Source organism: Orycteropus afer, unplaced genomic scaffold, assembly GCF_000298275.1.
Source record: "Orycteropus afer afer isolate SDZICR_OR568_19922 unplaced genomic scaffold, OryAfe1.0 scaffold00233, whole genome shotgun sequence".
Lineage (NCBI taxonomy): Eukaryota > Metazoa > Chordata > Mammalia > Tubulidentata > Orycteropodidae > Orycteropus > Orycteropus afer.
The window spans coordinates 5,072,123-5,094,529 of NW_006921820.1; the positions used below are offsets into that span (position 1 = coordinate 5,072,123).

The 22,407-nt window shown below is 51.2% G+C and overlaps 1 protein-coding gene across 1 annotated transcript in view; it reads left to right on the forward strand.

Moving 5' to 3' along the window:
- The first annotated feature begins 7,765 nt into the window (after nt 1-7,765).
- Nucleotides 7,766-22,407, forward strand: part of HCN4 (hyperpolarization activated cyclic nucleotide gated potassium channel 4) — a 58,042-nt gene continuing 43,400 nt past the window's right edge. The window contains exon 1 of the mRNA XM_007948991.2: nt 7,766-8,550. Coding sequence (XP_007947182.1) covers nt 7,766-8,550 — 785 coding nt within the window. The remainder of the gene's footprint in view (nt 8,551-22,407) is intronic.

Sequence of the window (22,407 nt, forward strand, 5' to 3'; positions counted from 1 at the left end):
TATAGAGAGAGAGAGAGAGAGAGAGAGAGAGAGGGAGAGGGAGAGAGAGAGAGAGAGACCAGGCTTCCTGGTCTGATAGAGCCTGATGAAATCCCTGAGACTATGCTCCTACCTGCCCTTCAGGTCTGGGATTGAATTTACTCCTGTGGCTTCCAGCCAAATAATAGATAAGCATATGAGCTGAACATTGACATCAGGTAGATACACTCCTTGGAGAGATCAATCATGGGAGAGCAGAAGGGCAGTGTACGCACAGGGAAATAGTGGGGTGGGGGGAGGCAGGAATGTGTGGGAGGGAAGGACACAGGAAGAGGTAACTAGGGGGAGGAATTGGGAAGAGAGCTGTTATACTGTGGGGAATTGCAGTCAATGTCATGAGACAAAATGTATATGAACTGCTGTATGGAAAATGAGTTTGCTCTGTAAACTTTCACCCAAATCACAATAAAAAATTTTTTAAAAAAGGGTGTGGTCAGTTCCTCCTGCTGTCCCACACAATTCCACTTAAGCAAGTGACTGTCCTAAAGAAAAGAAAGTCTGCCTTCTGGGGACCTGGCCAGGACTTATCAGGGATGGAGAATTCAAAGGAAAAAGTCCTGTATAGCAAGACATCTGTCTTAGTTATCTGGTGCTGTGATAACAGAAATACCACAAGTAGGTGACTTTAATAGAATTTTATTTCCTCACAGTTTGGAGGCTAGAAGTCCAAACTCAGAGTGCTGGCTTGAGAGGAAAGCTTTCTCTCTCTGTCAGCTCTGGAGGAAGGTCCTTGTCTCTTCAGCTTTTGCTTCCTGGTTCCTTGGAGACCTCCATGTGTCTTGGCATCTATTTTACCCCATCTTGGCTAGCTCACTTGCTTGTTGAATCTCTTTTATATCTCAGAAGAGATTAACTGAAAACATACCCTACACTAATCCTGTTAATTAACATAACAAAGACATCCCATTCTTAAATAGGATTATAGCCATAGGCATGTTGTTGTTTTTAGGTGTCCAGTCGGTTCCTCCTCATAGCAACCCTATGTATACCAAAACAAAACACTGCCCCATGTTGGAGCCCATTGTTGCAGCCACCTGTCAATTCATCTCATTGAGGGTCTTCCACTTTTTCATTAACCTTCTACTTTCCCATGTATGATGTCCTTCTCCATGGACTGGTCCCTCCTGGTAGCATGTCTAAAGTACAAACTTCCACCATACTCACTTCTAAGGAGTGAGCACTTCCAGTGTTATATCTGTTTGTTGAAACATTTCAATTGATATTCTGTCAATTCCTGGAGCCTTGATTTTCATCAATGTCTTCAAGTGCAGCTTGGACTTCTTCCTTTAATACCATCAGTTCTTGATCATATGCTACCTCCTGCAATGGTTGAGTACCAACCAATTATTTTTGGTACAATGACTCTGTGTATTCTTTCCATCTTCTTTGCTGCTTCCTGTGTTATTTAATACTTTGTCCATAGAATCCTTCAATATTGCAACTTGAAGCTTGATTTTTTTCTTCAGTTCTTTCATGCTGAGCATGTTCTTCCCTTTTGGTTTTCTAACTCTCAGTCTTTGCATATTTCATTATAATCATTTACTTGGTCTTTTGGAGGCACCCTTTGAAATCTTCCATTCAGATCTTTTACTTCACCATTTCTTCCTTTTACTTTAGCTATTCTACATTTAACAGCAAGTTTTACAAGTCTCTTCTGACATCCATTTTGGTCTTTTCTTTTTTGCTGTCTTTTTAATGACCCTTTGTTTTCTTCATGTATGATGTCCTTGATGTTGTCCTACAACTCATCTGGTCTTCAGTCATTAGTGTTCAATGTGTCTAATTAATTTTTGAGATGGTCTCTAAATTCAGGTGGGAAATACGGTCATATTTTGGCTCTTGTGGACTTGTTTTAATTTTCTTCATCTTCAATTTCAACTTGCATATGAGCAATTGATGGTTTGTTCTGCAGTTGGCCCCTGGCCAACTGGAGATATTGAGCTTCATGCTCATCCCTTTCCACAGATGTAATCTATTTGATGCCTGTGTATTCCATCTGGTGTGGTCCATGTGCATAGTCACCATCTATGTTGTTGAAAAAAGGTGTTTGCAATGAATAAATCATTGGTTTTACAGAATTCTATCATGCACTCTGGCATCCTCTCTATCACTAACACCTTATTTTCCAACTGCTAATTTTTCTTTTTTATTTCCAGCTTCCACGTTCTAATCACTAGAAATTATCACTGTACTTGATTGCATGTTTGATCAATTTTAGACTGCAGAAGTTGGAAAAAATCTTCAATTTCTTCATCTTTGGCATAAGTGATTGGTGCATAAATTTGAATAGTCACATTAACTAGTCTTCCTTGTAGCATATGGATATTATCCTATCACTGACAATGTTATACTTCAGGATAGATCTTGAAATGTCCTTTTTGGCAGTGAATGGGATGCCATTCCTCTTCAATTTGTTATTGTCAGCATAGTAGATCTACTTCAAAAAGAAATTGGCCAGTGAAAACCTTATGAATGGCAGTGGGACATTGTCTGATACAGTGCCGGAAGATGAGCCGCTCAGGTTGGAAAGCATTCAAAATATAACTGAGGAAGAACTGCCTCCTCAAAATAGTTGTTTGTTGTTGTTATGTGCCATTGATATAGAGTCGGCCTTAATGATGTGGACGGAGTAAAGTTTTTGATACCTTCAGTTGCTGATGGGGCATGACTCAAAATAAGAAACAGCTGCAAACACCCATTAATAGTCAAAACATGGAATGTACAAAGTGTGAATCTAGGAAAATTCAAAGTTGTCAAAAGTGAACTGGAATGCTTGAAGATCGATATCTTAGGTATTAGTGAGCTGAAATGCGTCGGGACTGGCCATTTTGAATCAGACAGTCTTACGATGTACCACAAGAATTACAACACGTGTTTTGGGAACACAATTAAATTCATAACATATCCTTTTATCCCAACAGTAATTTTTTAAGTCAAATATATAACCTAAATCAGATCCCAAAGGCCAAGTGTCTTCCCCTCAGCTGGCTAATGTAGGTTTCATTCATTCATTTCATCATTTACTGTTTATTGAGAACTTACTACAAATGAGACCATGCTGAGCCATTCATGTTCATGGTTAGTCTTCATGAGAACTTGTGAGATACACATCTTTAAACTCATTTTACGCATGAGGAGGATTGAGGCATATACAGGCAGTAAGTGACAGAGAAGTGTTTCATTCCACAGCTTTTGTTTTCCTGTCTCAAGCTTTACTGTTTACAGAAGGGGTTCCAGACTTTTGGAATGCACAACCAGCCCAATAACATTTCAAAAATGATTTTTGGGAACTAACACAGAACCATATGCCAATTTTTTATTTAGCCGAATTTTTATTATACCATCTCCTAGCACCATGATTTCATAAAAGGTCATTTTAACACAGAAAATGTGGGGAGGATATTATCTTAGAATAAAGACAGCCTTCTAAGAAAGGACTGTTGGCTACCTTACACTAAAACATCCTACATTGTTCTCACTTTTTTTAAATTATTTCATGCAGGACTAGTCCAAACCTTGGCATTTCATGGTGTGGGAGCCTTGCCCTACTCAGGAGCTGCTTCTGCAAGCAAGAACAATGCCCTCAGTCCACAAGGAAATGCACTTCCAGAATTTCCCATCCCACCCTGCCCATTGAGGTCCTTACCAAATAAGGTCTGAGGATGATATATATAGTCAGCCACATCCCAACCCTATCTCTAGCAGGCCTGCTGAATTTCAATGATACTCAATATTATCTGGGCATCCATGGAAGGAAGCCCATCTTCTCCAGCCCTCCTCTCTTAGACCCAGATCTTTGCTGGGTTTATATTCCAGGAATGCCCATGCCCCTGCAGCCCTGCAGGAGCCCATCTGTCTCCTGGAGGTGGCCAGTCTCCCACTGTTGCTGAGAGCAACAGATCTTCTCCCCTTAGACTCATCTCCAGGTCCTGGATACTGTATTATCACAGGAACCAGAGTAGTCCCCACCCAACTCTTCTGGTCAGTGCTGGAAAGGAGAAGGTGAGACACCCGGGTGGAGCAATGGGGAGAGTATAGAATGTTGGGGGCTCCATTCCCTCCCCATTCTTCACCTTCCATCTGCTTCTGCCCAACCAGATTCAGAACAACCTCTTATTTCTACACCTGTGCCTGGCTCCTTCCCTTTCACCCGTGTGAGACAGCTGGGCAGTAGAGAAGAGCCTGACATGTGGAGCCCAGTTGGAGCTCCAGTTCCACTGTTTTCTTGCTGTAGGACATTTGGCAAGTCACTTAGCCTCTCCGAGCTTTAGTTCTCTGATTGTAAATGGTAGTTTTAGAATTTTAGGTTGGGCCATGTGAGATTGCTAGAAGTTGGCCATATTTGATTCACAAGAATGATAATTTTGTGTAGCTTAACAAATGAGGTTTAAATTGTAAAGTGATGGATACATATCTCTGACTAAATCTGATCCCTCTTCCAGGAAGCCCTCCCTAGCTAATCCAAACTCAGCCAGGTCCCCCTCCTTATTTTCTGTCTTGAGTTTTCTTTTCAATTCCTAAGCATGAATCTTGCCTCCTCATGACTTCTTGTTGTTGTTGTTATGTGCTGTCGAGTCGGACCCGACTCATAGCAACCCCTCCTTGGGTTTCTGAGGCAGTGTCACTACGGAAGTAGATTGCCCAACCTTCCTTCCGAGGAGTGACTGGTGGGTTTGAACTACCAGCCTTCTGGTTAGCAGTCAAGTGCCTTAGGCACTACGCTACCACAGCTCCTCATGGCTTGGAGCCCATCAAAGGCAAGACCTGAGTCTCCTCCTCCTTTGTCTCCCAGACTGCTGGCATACCACAATGTCATCCACTAGGGGTTTCACATAGAAGAGATAGAAGATGCCAGGCCTCATCAGGGGTTACCAGGTACTTGATTTATCTAATGATCATTTCTTTGCACCCAAGGGTGGTCCTAGATATTTCTGAATGGGTAGTGCTAACCAAATTGAAGGTAGGCAAGTTGCTAGAGGGGGAGGAATTAAGGGGCCCTGACTCCTGGCCAGTCTGTGGCAGTAGTATCCCTGGACACAGAACCTTGGTCATGTCCTCCATCTTCTCTAAGAATCCCCCTCAATGCCACTAGCTAACTTCCAGGGTCCCTCACTCATGTGCAGATTTAACATTTATTAATCTGCTTTCTGCTTACCTTTGTGCTGGTCCCTAAGATGAGTCAGACTTATCCCCACCCTTGCCAAGCTCAGTCCAGAAGGGGACACAGACTGCACTATATAATCAGTGCTGGGGTTGGTGGATCATGGGCCATGAGAACCAAAAGAGGAGACATCATCAAGAGCTGGGTGATCAGGAAAGATTTCCTAGAAGAGGGGATACTCTCACCATGGATCACCAGGAAGCCTGTTTGAACTGATGTCCTGAAGCTGGGTTAAGGTGGACTAGCTAACAGCTGGATGCAGAAGCCCAAAGAAGTGAGTTAAAAGGAGGCCTGCCCCCTGTGGCTGGCATACCAGGGCAGGCAGGGCTCACAGCCAGTTAAGAACACTCCTCAAGGAGAACCAAGGACATTCAGGTATTAGGCCTCCCAGCATCTGTGCAGAGAACTGTCAGCTCAGAGCTGCTCAAAAGTAGAAATGCCAGCTCTGGGTGATGTCATCACCCTAGTCATCCCCTCCTCCATAGGAGGTCCTGTAGTCCAGTAAGTAGAGCAGAAAAGCCCCCACCAGGCTGGCTTTTGCCTTCCCATCTTGCTCCCCAGATTACTGGGCCTGATTGAGGGGAAAAGCAGTAGTCACAAGTGGGGGAAGAATGAGAATGTTTAAAATTCCTTGAAGAAAACATTTCATTTTATTCCACACAGAGATGGCAGCCAGGGGGTTCTTGTTTCCCTCCTAGTCTGACATTGTTGAGAATTCACTTCAGCATTAACCCAGACTTGTGGTCAACTCGATCCCCCTCCATTTCCCATCTAATCTCCCCCTACATACGGGCTAAATCTAGAGGTGTAGTGCCCTGATACCATCTGAGTAACCTCCTGGACTGACTGCCCCCAGGGCAGGGAGAGAGGGTCTGGTAGCACAGCCTGTGTGGATGGGGGAGGGTCAGGCTGTTCTAGGATGTTGGAGATGGGTAGAGCTATAAGTCAGACCAAGGTGGGCAGATTGTGTTCATAAACCCAGAGAGTGTTTATGGGGAGAAAGGACGCACAGCTGGCTGGCCTCCCGAGGGTGGGGTTCGAGTGTGGTGGGGGCTGTGCAGCTGCTTGATGGAAGCCGGGTAGAGCATAAACGCTTGCCCACCTAGAGGATGCCATAATTTGGATGGGAACCCACGAAGAAGGGGGTTCCAGGGCTGCCCTAGAGTGCTAGTTCGTCAGAGGAGCCCGTCCGCGGGCTCCCGGCAGCAGCCTCCTTGTCTAGGAACCATCCCTCTGAACCGCCCCGGGGAGAGGCAAGCGCCGGGTGCTGGCTTTCGGATCCCACCTCCGTGACCGCTACCGGCGCTTTTCCTCGAAGTCTTACCTCGAAGGTCTGGGTCCCACCCACGCGCCCCGTGCCTTCCTGAGTTTTCCCCACCCCCTCCTCACCCCGCCGCTGGGAGGCTCCCCACGGGAAAGACCGTTGACGGTTCGCCCCCTGCCCTTGTCCCAGGGAAAACCCTGGGAACGGCCCCGACGCAACGTATTTCCCGGAAACCCCTTCTCCAGGCGGGGCGCGGGAAGGCCTGCAGCTCTGCATCCAGACAACCTGCACGCCTCCCACCGGGAGGGTCAGGGACACAGCTGAGGAGCAAAACCTCCCGGGAAAGGGCAGCCCAAAGCTCCGAGGAGAGAGAGTGGGGACCCCGCCCCCTAATCTTGGGGTGGGGAATTCACAACGAAGCCGGAACCCTAGACTTGAGGCGCGCTCCAAGCCCTTGGCCAAGGAAAGATATTTGTGGGCACGGGAGTAAACATGCCTCTTGCCCCAGCTCCTAAGGTCAGGCGATAATCCTCCCTGCGCCCCCCGCTGGGCCCGCCCTCCGCCCCCCTCCGGGTCCCAAGCGCCACTGCCCCTTTAAGAAGCCCAGGTAGGCAGGCCCGGCTGCGGGAGCCGCTCCTATGGCAACCCGTGAGCTGCGGCGGCTTCATGAATATTCCGGGGCGCGGGAGCCCGAGCGCAGCCGGAGGGCGCTCGGGGGGAAAAGCCAGCCAGCCGCTGATGTAAACCTGGCGGGCCGCTAGGCTTTGCTTGGCTGCGGCGGGAGCCCCGGGACGGCCCGACAGTGCTCCGCCGGAGGAGGCGAGGAGAGCAAGCGGGCGATCGGCCACAAAGTCTGGGCAGCAGAACAGACTGACAGCCCGCGGGCCGTCCGGACTCACGCCTGGAGGTGCGCGGGCCGTGCGCTCTGCGCTCGGGAGCGGGTCCCTGAGTGCAGCGGCCGCAGAGCCGCTCCTGCCAGGCGCTCATTGTTCCTCGCGGGGGCGGGGCGACTGGAGCCGGGCCGCACGCCGCGCCCCTGAACGCGGGAGGGAGGGATCGCGGGGTCCCCGCGCCCAGCCCGGCCCAGGAGGGGGCGCAGCGCCGCGAACGAGGGACCCAGAGTCGGCCTGGGAGCCTCCCTGGCGCGCGCAGCCTGCCTGATCATGGGCGCCTGAGGCAGCCCCGCGCCGGAGGCAAAGGACGCGTCCCCGCAGATGGACTGACTGGCGGGCGGACCTGGAGCCAGTCCGCGGCGCCGCACCCGTGTCCCGGTCCCCGGTGCGGCCCCGGCCCCTGGCACCATGGACAAGCTGCCGCCGTCCATGCGCAAGCGACTCTACAGCCTCCCGCAGCAGGTGGGGGCCAAGGCGTGGATCATGGACGAGGAAGAGGACGCCGAGGAGGAAGGGGCTGGGGGTCGCCAGGACCCCAGCCGTAGGAGCATCCGGTTGCGGCCGCTGCCCTCGCCCTCGCCTTCGGCGGCCGCGAGCAGCACGGAGCCCCGGGGCGCGGCCCTCGGGGCAGCGGACGGCGAGGGTCCAGCCCGCAGCGCGGGCAAGTCCAGCACGAACGGCGATTGCAGGCGCTTCCGCGGGAGCCTGGCCTCGCTGGGCAGCCGTGGCGGCGGCGGCACCGGAGCAGTGGGCAGCAGCAGCCACGGGCACCTGCATGACTCCGCGGAGGAGCGGCGGCTCATAGCCGAGGGCGATGCGTCCCCCGGCGAGGACAGGACGCCCCCGGGCCTGGCGGCTGAACCTGAGCGCCCGGGCGCCTCGGCGCAGCCCGCAACCTCGCCGCCGTCGCCCCAGCAATCGCCGCAGCCGGCCTCCGCCTCCTGCGAGCAGCCCTCCGCTGACACCGCTATCAAAGTGGAGGGAGGCGCGGCCACCGGCGACCAGATCCTCCCCGAGGCTGAAGTGCGCCTGGGCCAGGCCGGCTTCATGCAGCGCCAGTTTGGGGCCATGCTCCAGCCCGGGGTCAACAAATTCTCTCTGAGGATGTTTGGCAGCCAGAAAGCCGTGGAGCGCGAGCAGGAGAGGGTTAAATCGGCCGGGTTTTGGATTATCCACCCCTATAGCGACTTCAGGTAAGGGGCCCGGCGTGATCCTGTGGGTGCCCTGAACAGTCTCAGGCATGCTTCTCCCGCTCCTGCCTCCCCGCCGGAGTTAACTTTCCTCCCTCGCGCTGAGAGCTCCGAGAGAGCGAGCAGGAGCCTCTGGGCTCTGAGACACCCCCAGACCTCCAACTGCACCGCGCTGGGAACTTTCGTCTGAGATCCCATCCTGTCTCTCAGCTCTGGGCCGCCTTAGAGGCAGGCTGAAAAGGCACTCTGAGCCTGGCCTAGCCCAGCCACAGCCACACATCCCACCTCCCCCACCGAGGCTGCAGAGTCAGGGTGGCCATCCTGCATAGCAGGGCCACAAGGAAGACAGACCTCTTAGCAGCTGGGCCACCTCCTTTGGCGCTGACTCCAGGCATTCATATCTGCCTTCTGGAGCCCTGGGAAGCTGCAGCCAGACAGAGAGCTGGGCCCTGGAGGATTGGGGTCACTGGGCCTCAGGCTCTGGATGAGAGCCCTATGCACCCACCTTAACCCTGAATCCGGCCCCTCATGCCAAGTGGTGGGCCAGGAGCTGGCCCCCTGAGCAGCTGACATGCAGACTGGCAAGGCAGAATGACCTTGCTGGTCGTGGTCAGGGAAGATGCCTGGTGTCCTGACTGATGACCAGCTATCCTGCGACCCCCCAAGCTCATTCAGAGCCCCACCCCACTCCAGTGGCCCGGCTCCAGTCACTGCTAGGTCTCTCATGGGTCAGTGCTGGCCCCCCAGACAAAAGGTGTGATTGCTAGCCCCGGAGAGGGACCGGCTCCCTCCCCCATCACCTGAGTCAGATAACACCTAACTGCAGATAGCACTCGATTTGGAGACTGTGCGAGTATCTATGCAAAAAGAGGGATTGGTGGTTGCCTCTGGAGTTGGGATAAGGGATGCCTCTATCCCAGTCAGGGTCCTGAGGCCCCTTAATGCCCATCTAGGCTTTCCTGACACTGAGGTTAAGATGAGGATCTGGAAAACATTCACATTTTTGAACTGGGTTTAATTCTCATTCATTCTCTTTCTCTTTGGGCCCTGCCCCCTATTTATCTCTCTTCTCTGCCTACCCCAATTGCCATCCTGTATTAATGAGCATTTTGCCAACCCAGAGCCCTCTTTGCAAACTCCAGGGGAGCTGGGTTTGTAATGAGAGCAAAGCCATTTTCCATCCAATGAGAAAGATTTCTCGTGCTGGGAATGACCAGTCAGGCAACACCTGATGGCTTAAAATAGGTGGTGAACAGAGGCCTTTTTTTTTTTTTTTTAAGAGACTGCTTTTCCTAACCCTAATCCCCAGGGTTCCTGGGGCGGGGCGGGGCAGAGGGCAAGGTAAATGGACAGGGCCATAGACATCAAGTATATGAGCAAATGTGGGACCCTTCCATCAGGAACTATGGGTAGCTTCCCAGGGTTAGGTTCCTAAAGTGTGGCCACCCCTCTGGCTGACTACTGGGACTTGAGGGCCCCAGCCTGAGTTACAAGTGCGCAGGAGCTGTGCCTACCCTGCTCTCTCCCTGGCTCGCTCCCCCAGGTGTCCTGGGCTTCTCTTCTTCCCTCTGAACTTCTTAGTGACAGTGACAGACAGTCCCAGGGGCTGCCATATCATCCACTTGAGATTATTGAGGGGCCCTCTCTTTTCTTGCTCAGTTCCCTGCTATCTTTGCTGTCTGAAAGCTTCTGTTTAGGTTTCTCATCACCAACTCCATTGCCTGGGTTCTGACCCCCCGCAAGGAGCCAACCCTAGGCATACTCAGCATCCATCAACTACATGCATTTCTTGAGTACTTCTGGGCACTAGGCCTTGGTTTCCTGTTCTCCTCTTACCTTGCAGGGTGAAGGGCTAGGACTGGGTTGATTTTATTAATGAGAACCTCTCTTTCTTCCTAGTCTTACCTGTCTGTCCCCTTCCTGGCATGACTGTCTGCAGTCCCCCACTGCAGAATCTCCCACTAACTGCAGGCTCCTTGGGACATGCTGGGGTGGGGTGGGGATAGGGAGAGTGGATGCGGCAGGATTGATCCTGGCAACAGGAGGTGATAGGCTGAGGTTTGAGTTTGAGTTTGCACAACAAGCAACAGGGACTGGTGGCTGGAAGGGCACGTCGTCTGTGTGCAGCCTAGAGCTGTCTAGGGTTGTATGAGGTATAAGGAAGGAGATCCAAGAAAGGCCATCCTTGTATGTCTGGAGGATGTCTCTCCTGCCTCTAGGCCAAAAAAGCTGGTCTCATCTTCAGAAGGTCACAGAGGCAATGGCCTGGCAAAGTCTTCTAAGCTTACTTAGAAAACCTATGGTTCATCACAGCCTAAACCACCCCCAGCACCCCAACCCTCAGTCCCTAGAGTTTCTCTCCTAGCCACTGGCCCTTGGGTCTCTATCTGGAATTCATTCCTATTGCCCACTTCAGGCTTCCCAGGAGCTTCTGCAAGCATTGTTCAGGCCAGTTGAGGATTTATTCATCATTTTGACGGGCAGGAAGCATTGATCCAGCAGAATTGGCTTAATAAAGAATCGCCAGCAAACCATGATAGATTGAGTTTGTGGTTTGGTGTACAGGATTCACTGTTATGGGCTGCTTCCGCCAACTCTGTTCCTGGGGGAGGAAGGCTGGGTGCCTTTCCCAAGGACTGGAGTGGGCTGTGCTTGGAGGGAATGGTATAACCTGGCCCATGCCTAAAAACAGGCTTTCCTTGGCTGCCTCTGCTTCTTGTCACCCTCCCCCTTCATGCCAACCCATTCCCTGACTACCCCCTGGCTCCTCCAGGTTCCAAGGGTTTGTCTGGTTTTATCTCCCTTCCAATTTCCCATTTGCCTTTTGAAAAACTTGTATTTATGGTTTGTTAAGGGAAGAAGGCAGACCACTATAATCCTTTGGGGTCTTGTTCCCCAGGCTCTTTCCCATGGCTGACTGGGCTCTATAGTCCTAGATGAGTCCATCCTTCTACATGAGCCATGTCCTGGAAGCAGGGCCTGGTGATGGGGACATGGAGCAAATAAAGCATAATGTCTGGATTGTCCTATATTTCTAAGGAGAGTGGAACCCCCTGGATTGTCCTATGTTTTCAAGGAGAGTGGAACCCCCAAGTGAAGATGTAGCTGCTTTTTTTCTGAGATACATGTCCAGGCTATCAAGCTTCTAGCTCAGAGAGTCAACTGGGTATGTGTGTCTAGTGTCTATTTGGGTAGGTGTCTTGGGACTGTGTGGGTGGACATGAGCCCTGGCAGGGAACTTTCTCTGTGCGATGTCAGTTCTGGAGTCACCACTGTGCCCTGAATTCCAGCTCTGCCTTGAGGATGGAGGCAGACAGAGGCTTGGACCTTCTTATCCTTCATCCCCACCTTCTCCTAGCCTGAGTCTCCTAGAGCTGTAAGGAAAGGAAAGGAGGGTCCTAATGGGGCTTTTCCTTGGGGCAGAAGCAATTAGGCTCCAAAATTATGCCTGAGTTGATCAGTGGTCAAGTGTTCAACTATTAACTGAAAAGCTGGCAGTTCAAACTCACCCAGAGGTGCCTCAAAAGACAGGCCTGGCGAACGGCTTCTGAAAGGTCATAGCCGTGAAAACCCTATGAAGCGCAGTTGTACTCTGCACACATGGGATCACCATGAGTTACAGTCAGCTCAGTGAGGGGGAGGAGCAAAGGTCTGATAGGTCCCAAGGGTTGGCCCAGACCAACTTCCTACTGCTGGTTCCTGGCATGCAGTCCCTTTCATTGCCACCTCACATCACCTTCCTAATCCTTTCTACTATAGAACCCTGCTTGGGTTATAAACCTTCTCTGAGCCTCACTTTTCCTACCTAGAAAATGAGAATCCTGTTGCCTATCACCATGTCAGATACAAACTGTACAATTGGGGTCACCATGGAGGTGAAAGACCCTACTGAGCCATCAGAGGACTATCCCAAGTCTCACCAAGCTAGCACCCCCCTAAGCCAGGCCAGCCTTCTCTTCTGGGATGGCCCAGAGCAAGCTCCACAACTTTAAGCCCCCATGGTCTTCAACTGAGGAGGTCCATGAGCCCCCAAAATTGATTTTCACATTGTGAGTGTCTAGACGTACATGTATCTTTCTGGATAGAAACTCCAATGTTTCCTATGAGATCTCTGACCCAAAACAGGTTCAGAACCATTGGTCTGAACCAAGAACAGAGGCCCATGTGATCTGCCCAGGACCATGGGAAGGAGCAATGATGGCAAGGGAGACGTGGTTCACAACATGCCACTGGTCCTCTTACCAGCAGGATGGAAGTGAAACAGGGGACAGGGTTGGTTACCTGAAGACTTCCCCGGCCCTCACCCCTGGGAATGGTATTCTGCTGGGGGACTAGATGCTTGTATTTCCTCAGTCCTGCTCCCATCTCTGTCCTTATCAACCCAGGGAAGGACTGTTCAGGTAGGAGGTGGGAGAAGGGAAGAAGATGGCAGCAGCCTGATTCTGGGTCTGAGAGCTTCTGAGGCCCCTTTTCGGATGGACCTTCCTGCAAGCCTTTATCCAGACTGCTGGTTGCTGCTACTGCAATCAGTGTGGAAAGCCCAGCAGAAAGGAGCTGCAGGGCCGCGGTGTTGGGGTGGGGGAAGGGCGCCTTGGTGCAGAGGGGAATTCCAAGGTGAGCTGCCTTGGTGGTGCTGTCAGCTGGCACCGTGGGCAGCAGGATTCTCTAGTGGTGAGGATGTGCCCAACCTGATAAGACTGGTGAAGGGTGTGTTGCAAAGGCCAGCACCCAGCCCAGGGCTGAGATTCTCTTAGGACGCCTGTACACAGAAACCCCAGGGTAGGGCTAGAACCTTATGTTCCCTGGGTAGTGAGGCCAGGGCTCCAGGCTTTTTAGTTCCTGAGGACTCCGTGATGAGCCTGGGCTACCTTCTCTCCTGCCTGGCCCTGCCCCATTTGTTCCCTTAGCTGCTGAGAGCTTCGAGGTTTTTGGGTGTTGGGTAGCCTGCCTTACAGAGGGACTTCCAACAGTACTGGCCTGCCTGCCTGCCCTTGTCCCCCTGTGCTTTAAGGCCCAGCCTCATCCCTGGCTTTTCTGGGATTCCCTCTCCCTCCCTGACCACCTTTGGAGTTCTGTGTTTGTTATAGTGCAATGCTTCTGGGGCTATAGTGTTGTCTGACTCACCTGGGGATCTTGTTAAAGTATAGATTCTGATTCAAGAGGCCTGGGGTGGAGTCTGAGACCCTGTGTTTCTAATAAGTACCTGGAGTCCCTTGGTGGTACAGATGGTTAACGCTCTTGGCTGCTAACCGAAAGATTGGAGGCTCAAGTCCACACAGAGGCACCTCAGAGGAAGGGCCTGGAGATCTATTTCTAAAAAGTCAGCCATTTACAACCCTGTGGAGCACAGTTCTACTCTGACACACATGAGGTCACCATGAGTGGGAATCGACTGTGGCAACTGGTTTAGTAAGTCCACGTGTAATGCTGATGGTGCCCAAATCACACTTGGAGTATTGATGTTACAGATCATGAGCTTGTTCAGTTCATAGTCTGAGCTCCTGAACTGCATTCCCTGAGGGCAGAGACTTTGTCTTCTCTTGGCTTCTAGCACCATACTCTCAGCAATGCTTGGTGGATTCTGTGAATGGGGCTGAGCCAAGCCATGAGCCATAGAGGTCTGCTGACCCTGGCCTTGCGCATTTAGGGGTGAGGAGTCACAGCCTGCAGGGCCTTTCTTCCTGCACTGCTGCTTGGATCCATGCACCCTACTGGCCCTGGCCACTGGAGGTGGAGATATGCAGGGAGAGACACAGCGGCCAGAGGACCCTCATTCATCCTGTTCCTCCTTATTTGGCAGCTTCTCCCTCAACCAAAGGGCCAGAGAGATGGGCCTGTGCCTGGCTGTGGGAGAAGAGGCAGGGAGTACAGTGACTGCTGGGCTGAATGAGGTTTTTGAACAGGAGGAGGTGGTGTCAGTGAGAGAATCCAGAGACGATAGGACAGGGAGCCAGTGTGAGGTGGCTCTGACAGTGTCCATCTGGGAGGAGGATAGAGGCACAGGGCAACAGTAGCTGCTTCAGCACCTTGAGTAGGGCTTTGTCTGACTCAAAGGTTCCCACCTGGCCCAGGCCATGTCCAGCAGTACCCCCTGTGTGCTGGGCTTGCCTGTTGCCTCTCCCATCCCTCACTGTGGAAAGCACTGGCCTATATATAGATGATAGGGCTGACAAGTGGCATAGAGATCCGAGTGGCCCTTGTGCCTGCTGCTACACTGAAGGAGGCCATGGGGAATTCACCCAGAGCAGAAGGTCCAGTCTCAGTCCCCTGGGGCTTGTCATATAACTGAGGAGGCAGACAGCTCCAGCACACACACGCACACACACACACACATCCGCTTGGCTCAAGGGCTCTTACAAAGCAGCTTCTGCCAGTTGCTAATTAATAGAAGGGCTACTGAGGCCGGCCAGGCAGTCCTGCTTGGGCCCCGGGGATGCTGAAGAATCCACATTTCCCAGCCAGAGTGGCCTGTGAGGAGGGCAGGGGCATTACCTTGGCTTCTGAGAGGATGTTCTCTGCCAGCCAGACTTCTTTCCTGAGAACACATTGCCAGGGCCTTGGAAACTGGTGCAGTCCCAAGGCTTAGGTGGCCACTGAAGACACTCCCTCTCATCAGCACCTGCCCAGAACTGAGGTTGGAGGCATTACAGAGAGGTGGTGAGCTCCCTGTAGCTGAGGGCACTCAAGATGAGACTGAGTAGTACTCAGAGCAGAGGTCGCCAGGCAGCATGTTAGGAACTGAATACAGCACCCAGATGTATTCTGTGTGGCCAGCATAGTATGCCATCACAAATCTGTGCCAATGTTGTAAAATTGAAAGATGTAACATCAATACTTGGCTTTGGGGCTTCTCTTGAAAAATTGGGAACTCTGGCAGCTCTGTTCCCATATTCTCCCCCGTAGCTTGGAGCTAGAACAGAACAGAGGCTGCCCCTTTTAAATCAGCTTTTGCTGTCCAGCTGTTCATAGTCGCCCCCTGTCCCTAAAGTCTCTGCCCTATACCCAGCCATGACACTCATGCACATTTACCTGCCTGACCCCTATAGGCTTCTGAGTTTATAACCCAAGACTCAGAATCACAGAGATTAAAGCCAGGTGAATTCATAGATTAATAATCACCATTTACCAAATATCTGCCATGTGGCAGACTGAGCTAGGAGCATTACAGCTTATATTTCATTTAATCGTACAGTAGCCTGAAAGATAGTTTCTGTTATACCCGGTTTGCAGATAAGGAAACTGAGTCTCTGGTGGTAGTGGGCGGTGGTGGTGGGGGGCAATCTCTGCCTCAAATCAGATAGCTATGAACCAGCACTGGAATTTGAACCTGGTCTGCCATACTGCAAACTCATGCTTTTCCTTCCTTCTTTCCCTTCCTTTGTCTTCTCTTATTGTTAACTTTTAAAATATTTAATTACACAATTCGTTCAAGAAAACAGTCTTCTGAAAATTAAACCGTTGTAGATAATGTTTGACCACACATTATCTGTGAGGAGGAGCTCAGAAATGGGGGTTGTAAGCACAGGAAATTCACCAGGATCTTCAATATCAGATCTGGAGAGGTCTTAGGAAGTCCTGATAGGAAGCAGAATAGGGAGTTCCAGATAGGGAACAGAATCTCCAAAAAGGGAAACAACTGGTCCAACATGCCAGAGTAAGTTCATGTCAGAGACAAAACCAGAACCCAAGTGCAGTGTGTCAAGTCTGGGTTACAAAGATCATAAAGCACCACAGTCCATCCTGGCTCCCCAGCCAGAGGGTTTCCAGGGAAGCCTTTTCCTGAATGGTCTTATCAGTTGAAGCTTTTCTTTGTCGCCCCAGCTCCAACCAAACCAAACCCACTGCCTTCAAGTCGGATCTAACTCATAGCGACCCCTTCTTGGGTTTCCGAGGTGGTATCACTACGGAATTAGATTGTTCAACCTTCCTTCAGAGGAGTGGCTGTTGGATTTGAACCTCCAGCCTTCTGGTTAACAGTTAAATGCCTTAGGCAGTACCCATCAGAGCTCCTGCCCCAGCCCCATGCCTGTCTTTTTGTGATGATAGCTCTGTGCAAGGTCCAGGTGTAGCTTAGGTGTCTCCCTTGAGAAAGAAGTCTTTCTAAATCTGAAGTTGCAAAGTTTGGGGCTGACACAGACCCTCCCTAACTCAGGGCCCCAGGATACTATCCCCTGGGCATGCTGGATTGGAATGATGCCCATCCTGCTCCTCCCCCCAGCAGATCCTGGCTGGTGTGGAGACCTTTGGGCTTTTGGAGCCACATTCAGGTGTTACTGATGCCGCTGTTTCTGAATGAAGGTGTCTGGGGTTCAAATGGCAAGGGGACAAGTAGCCAGTGGTATCTTTATTCTGTCCACTGGGGAAATAAATGGTCACATGTGGTCTACTCATTATATCTTTCAGAGAATAAGGAAATGGAGTCAATCTGTGAGTCAGGACTCTGAATGTATAGGGTTAGGCCTCAGTGTGTGACCAGGGTCAGAGCTAAGTGTGAGACCAGAATCAGGGCTCAGTGTGTGTGACCAGGATGGGGGCTCTGTCTGATGACAAGACCGGGGCTCAATATGTGACTAATATCGGGGCTTAGTCTGTGACCAAAGTCAGGGTTTAAGCCCAAGATCTGGGCCCAGACTGTGAGCAGGGTTAGGGCTTAACCTAAACCAAGATCAGGACTCAGTCTGGGGTCAAAAACTGGAGTCCTTGAACAAAGCCTTTAGGCCAATCCTAATGTCTTTCCTGAGGTAGAGGGGGCATGTGACCCATCCTGGAGGCCTGTGCCCTCCCCCTCAGAAAGCCCTCCCTGAGTACTCTTGCCCTTCTGAGCTCCCTGAGCTCCCACACCTCTCAGCGTTTGCGCCAGCTGCCTCTGGTCCTCTCTGGGAGGTAAAGTACAAATTATAAATAAACAGCAGTGGTACCGCTGACGACGCCAGAGCCACCAAATCTCCCACGTGACCACTCTCCGCCCCACTCTGCTCTCTCATTGTTTGGGGCTGGTGTCTGGTTCTCCCAGCCAGGCAGCAAGCTTGCTGGCACCTGCAGAGCCGCACTCTGGGCTGGGCAAGCGAGGTGTACCAGCTTGATAGAGGGACTTCACCACACTTAACCCCCAGCTCGGGCAACCACAAATTGCAGAGCAAGCAGTGGAGCTCCAGGTCTGATCATGGCAGCTGCGGGGGCCTGATAATTGGCTGCTGATGATTTTGTGTCTGTCTAAGCATTTACCCGTGTGGGTGGATGTGTTATGTCTGCGTGAACGAGACTTTCAGAAATTAATACATAACGTGGGGCCGTCTGATACATTATCTTCTAGAGGGGCAAGCTAAGGGGGTCATGCCCTGTGGGAGACTGTGTGGTCCATTTGAAGGCTCTTTTCACCCATCGTGGAAGATGAAAGTCACTACTCACCTGGCAAAGAGGAGAGAAGAATTTCAGCTCTTTGTAGGGTCCTTGGGTCTGGTTTTGGAGAGGGTAAATAAGAGGTAGACTGGTAGGATTTGATGTCAGAGAAGGCTTCCTAGAAGAAGCAGAGCAGAGCTGGAAGGAGAGAGATACCGTTATGTACCTTTCTTGGTGAGCAGGTGTCTGGGAGATTGAGCTAAGGGACCACCTGGTTGGAGAGGGTGTTGGCCAGCACTGACGACAGATGACCCAAAACCTGTCACGTTGGACCTACACTCCTTAAACTTGGCCCTTTACCCTTGATGGCCCTGATCCTGCTGCTTCCGGGTCTTGTTTCAGATGCTGTCTGAGTATGTGTGCACACATATGTGCATATACATGGAGGGATGTGCGTGTGAGTGTGCTTGCACAATTTTCTGGGCCTCTCAACCTGGGTTCTTGCAGCCCACAGGAGTGTCACTGGGCTCTGGCCCAGACTGCACAGCCTTTGAAAAGACTCGTTTCTCCTGCCGTACTAGGCCCGGGAGATAGGTGTTAATGCTGCTGCAATAATGTCACTGAGCATGTGGCCTGGAGCCCAGAAGTAATTATCCTGCGGTTCCCCCATTGGAGGCTAGAGCAGCCCCTGTCACTGATTAACGTGAGTCCTCAGCCAGCCATGGGCTTCTCCCACCTACAACTTGTCAGAGGACATGGGGCACTTGCTCCTCTCCCTAGGGACAGGAAAGACCCTCAGGTCCACAGGACTTATCAGTGCCATTGGCACCTTTTAGAAGACACTGGTGGGGGCCGGCAGGGGAGGCTTTTCAGATGTGGCCTGTCTTTGTGCAGCAGGGCCCACATCTGGGCTACCCATCACCCTGGGAAGCCTGAGTTCTCTCATCCTAAGCTTCCCTAGATTTTAACTCCTCACCCCTCCCACTGAGTGTGCCCTCCTGATCCTCATCCTGTTCTGCTGTGTGACCTCAACAAAGTCCTTTTCATTCTCAGTGTCCAGAGGCAGGGCTCAGTCTGTGGAAGAGAAGAGAGCAAGGCTAATTGACCAAATAGGTGTTGAACCCGTAATCCTGACCCCATTAGTACAAATTGAGCAGTGGGGCAGGCACAGCATTGTCAACCAGGAGAGCTGATGAGAATCTCCCTCCCTCTTTCTGGACACTGCTGAGGCATGGCATGCCTCTGGTTATGAAGCCTCTATAGCTCTGGAGAGGAGCCCTGATGGTTCTGTGGTAAAGCTCTTGGCTGCTAAATGAAATGTTGGTGGTTCAAACCCACCCAGCAGCTCTGTGGGAGAGACTTTGTGATCTGCTCCCATAAAGATTACACCTAAGAAAACCCTATGGGGCACTTCTACTCTGTCACATGGGATTGCTATGAGTTGGAATTGACTCAGTGGCACCCAACAGCAACAATAACAACAACAACATGACCTTGGAGTGGGTGGGGGATTCCTTACCTATGGGCATCTTTCTATGAGACTTTGCCAATTGAGTACTGGGGAACATGCCCAGGCTTACTTCCTAGCATATGTGTTATATTAGTATTGTCTATTTAGGTCCCCACATTGGACCAGAGCCCTTGAGGGGACAGGGTTTATTTTCTTTGTCCTTTGGGAACTCTATACAGAGACTAACACAGGTGCTTATTAGAAATTAGCTGAAATGTTGCCCTCTGGAAAGGGCTCCCACCATGTCCTCCTTTCCTAGGGAGCACTTGTCCCTCTTGGTAGCTCAGTCCTGGCCTCAGGATATGAGGATCCATGGAGACTAACGTCACACTAGACAACAGTTACCAGAGTCAGGGGGTGGAGGTTGTCCCATGGGGTAGAGGAGAAGGACTGTCAACTTTGGAATTGGCAGTGGAAGGAGATGTGAAAAGTTGTCCTTCCTGTCCCAGAGGCTCTGGAGAGTCATCATCCTTCCTGTCCCAGCAGCTTCTTGGGGCAGAGCCAAGGGGGCCTGGCCTGTGAATGAGAGGCCAGTGGAAGACTTGGCTTGGCCCTGTGCAGCTGTGTGGACTTGGCTGCAGCCTTCCTTTCATGGGCCTTGCTTGCCTCATCTGAAACGGGACCAGGGAGGGCTTGCATTTTGGCAAGACCCAAAGCTTAAGCTGGCTTCCGCAGAGTCACCTGGGCAGCTTTATGCATTTACAGGTGCCTGGGTCTCTCTGAAGGAGCTCTGGTGGTGAAGTGGTTAAGGCATTTAGCTGCTCACCAGATGGTTGGCAGTTCAAAACCCACCAGCTGCTCTTTGGGAGGAAGATGAGACAATCTACTTCCATAAAGATGTATAGTCTTGGAAATGCAATGGGAATCACCATGAGTCAGAATTGACTCGGTGGCAGTGAGTTTGGTTTTTTGTGTTTTTTTTTTTTTAGGGGAGTTTTTCTGGATGTGGCCTGGGCAGATCAGATTTTGGGACTCACTGTGATTCTGCTTCTATCACTTTGGAAGCCAGTGGGCTGGAGCATCCCTAAGGCCCCTTCCAAGTTAACAGCCAGCAGTTCTCTGCACTGCATTCGCCTCAGTCCTTTAGTGGGTCCCCAGAGCCTGGGGCATAAGGTACTGACTCTTCATCCTGGCCTTCAAGCCCATTCGTGGCAGGCCTCCCTCTCTGGGGAGTTGTTCCCATTTTCTTCCTCACAAGTTGTTAGAGTCATAAAATTCTAGGACCAGGAAGGACCTCAGGGATGGCCCTGCGCAGCTTTGTCAGACTATGTTACTCTGGGGGAAGAGACCCAGGTCCCATCTGACTCCACATCCTCAGAGCCTAGGTAGTCCACAGGGAATTCTTGTTACTTGACTGACCTGCCACCCACATCTCAGCAAGAAGAGGGCTGCGTAGACCCTCTCAGAGTTATTATGTAGCTGCCCTCTATGGGGCAGCCTTTCCTTTGTTAATCAGTGCTGCTTGACCTTGGGAAGTTCTGTCCCAAATCCGTCCCCAGTCCTTTATGCTGCAACTCAAGCCTGTCTCCTCTTTCACGCTGGCAGTACCTCCTTTCTGCAGGAGCAGGTGAGCTGTCCTACCTAATTTCTCTGGAGGCTGTGCTCATGGGCCACTCTACAACAAGATTCTATTTTTGTTCTGGTCTCCTGAGTGGTGGGTGGGACAGAAGATTCCTGGGATCCATGGTTTGAGCCATCTTTGTTTCTTATAAACTGGCAGAGAGATTGTCCAGTTGCTAGTCCCTTCCTCAATTTTCCAATTCTGCCCAAATTTCGTGTCTGCTAGGTGAAGCACAGAGAGGTTGGACTGCCTGTCTGAGGGAGCACAGCATCCTGGCAGCCCAGGACATTGAACAGCAGACCACCCCACCTATGCAATTTGGCATGTGTGTGTAACAAGTGTGTCTCTGTGTGTGCAGACTTACTTAGGAGCCAGAGGAGGTCTCAGACCATCAGAAAAGCAGTAGGTTGGAATTTGCAAGTGTTTGTTATACCTGGGCCTTTGAAAAGGTGCAATCATAATCCTTTCCCCAACTCTTCCTGTGCAACCTTCATGGCTCCCACAACCCCCAGAAAAGTCCTAACCACTCACCCCAGCCTTTAAGGTGCCCCTCTCTTCTCTTCTGACCCATATTATGTTGGGGGTGGGGGTGTCAGAGCTCTCTGAAATGTGCTTTCTTCCTGTACCAAGCTTTCGATCTGGTCAGCTGCCCTTGGTTGACCTCTTTAGCCTCTGCACTGCAGAGATTCGTGGAATTTGATGTGTCTTTAGAGATTAGCTAAGGAGCTCTGCTTGTGTAGTGGTGAAGGCATTTGGCTGCTAACCAAAAGGTCGATGGTTCGAACCCACCAGCTGCTCTACAGAAGAAAGATGAGGCAGTCTACTTCCTTAAAGATTTATAGCCTTGGAAACCCAATGGGGGGCTTGCTAAGAGTCAGAATCGACTCAATGGCAGTGAGTTGGTTTTTTTTTTTTTTTTTGGTTCAAGCTTAGCTACTAGCTTCATCCTCTCGTACCAACGGGGAAACTGAGCCAGTGGTAGCTATAGGCAGGGACTTGTTCAAGGTCACACAACAAGTTAAAGACAATGAGACTAGACCCTGGGATTCTCAGGCCCTTATCCTGGACTCATTCCCATAACGCCTGGGCTCTAGCCTCAACAGTGCCCTTCCTGACCAGTGGACATGCTCAGTCCTCCTAGTCTATGGGGCTTTAGTATCCAGCTGGCCATCCTGCCCCCAGCTCCTCTCTGCCCACATTCTTATGCTTGGTGAATTTCACCTCTGACAGTCACCCCCAGGCTGCTCAGTACAAAACCAGTGCTCCTCTCCCCTGCCTCACCCTCTACCCTGTGTTTATAATCCCAGATGCCCATTGACCTGGCCTGGATTGTCAGCTCCCTCTGTGGGCTAGGTACTATCCCTCCCCCAGACTGAGGGCTTCTTGAGATGGGACCATACCACATACCTCAGGATCCCCACAACCCTTAGGATAGGGTCTGCATCTTAGT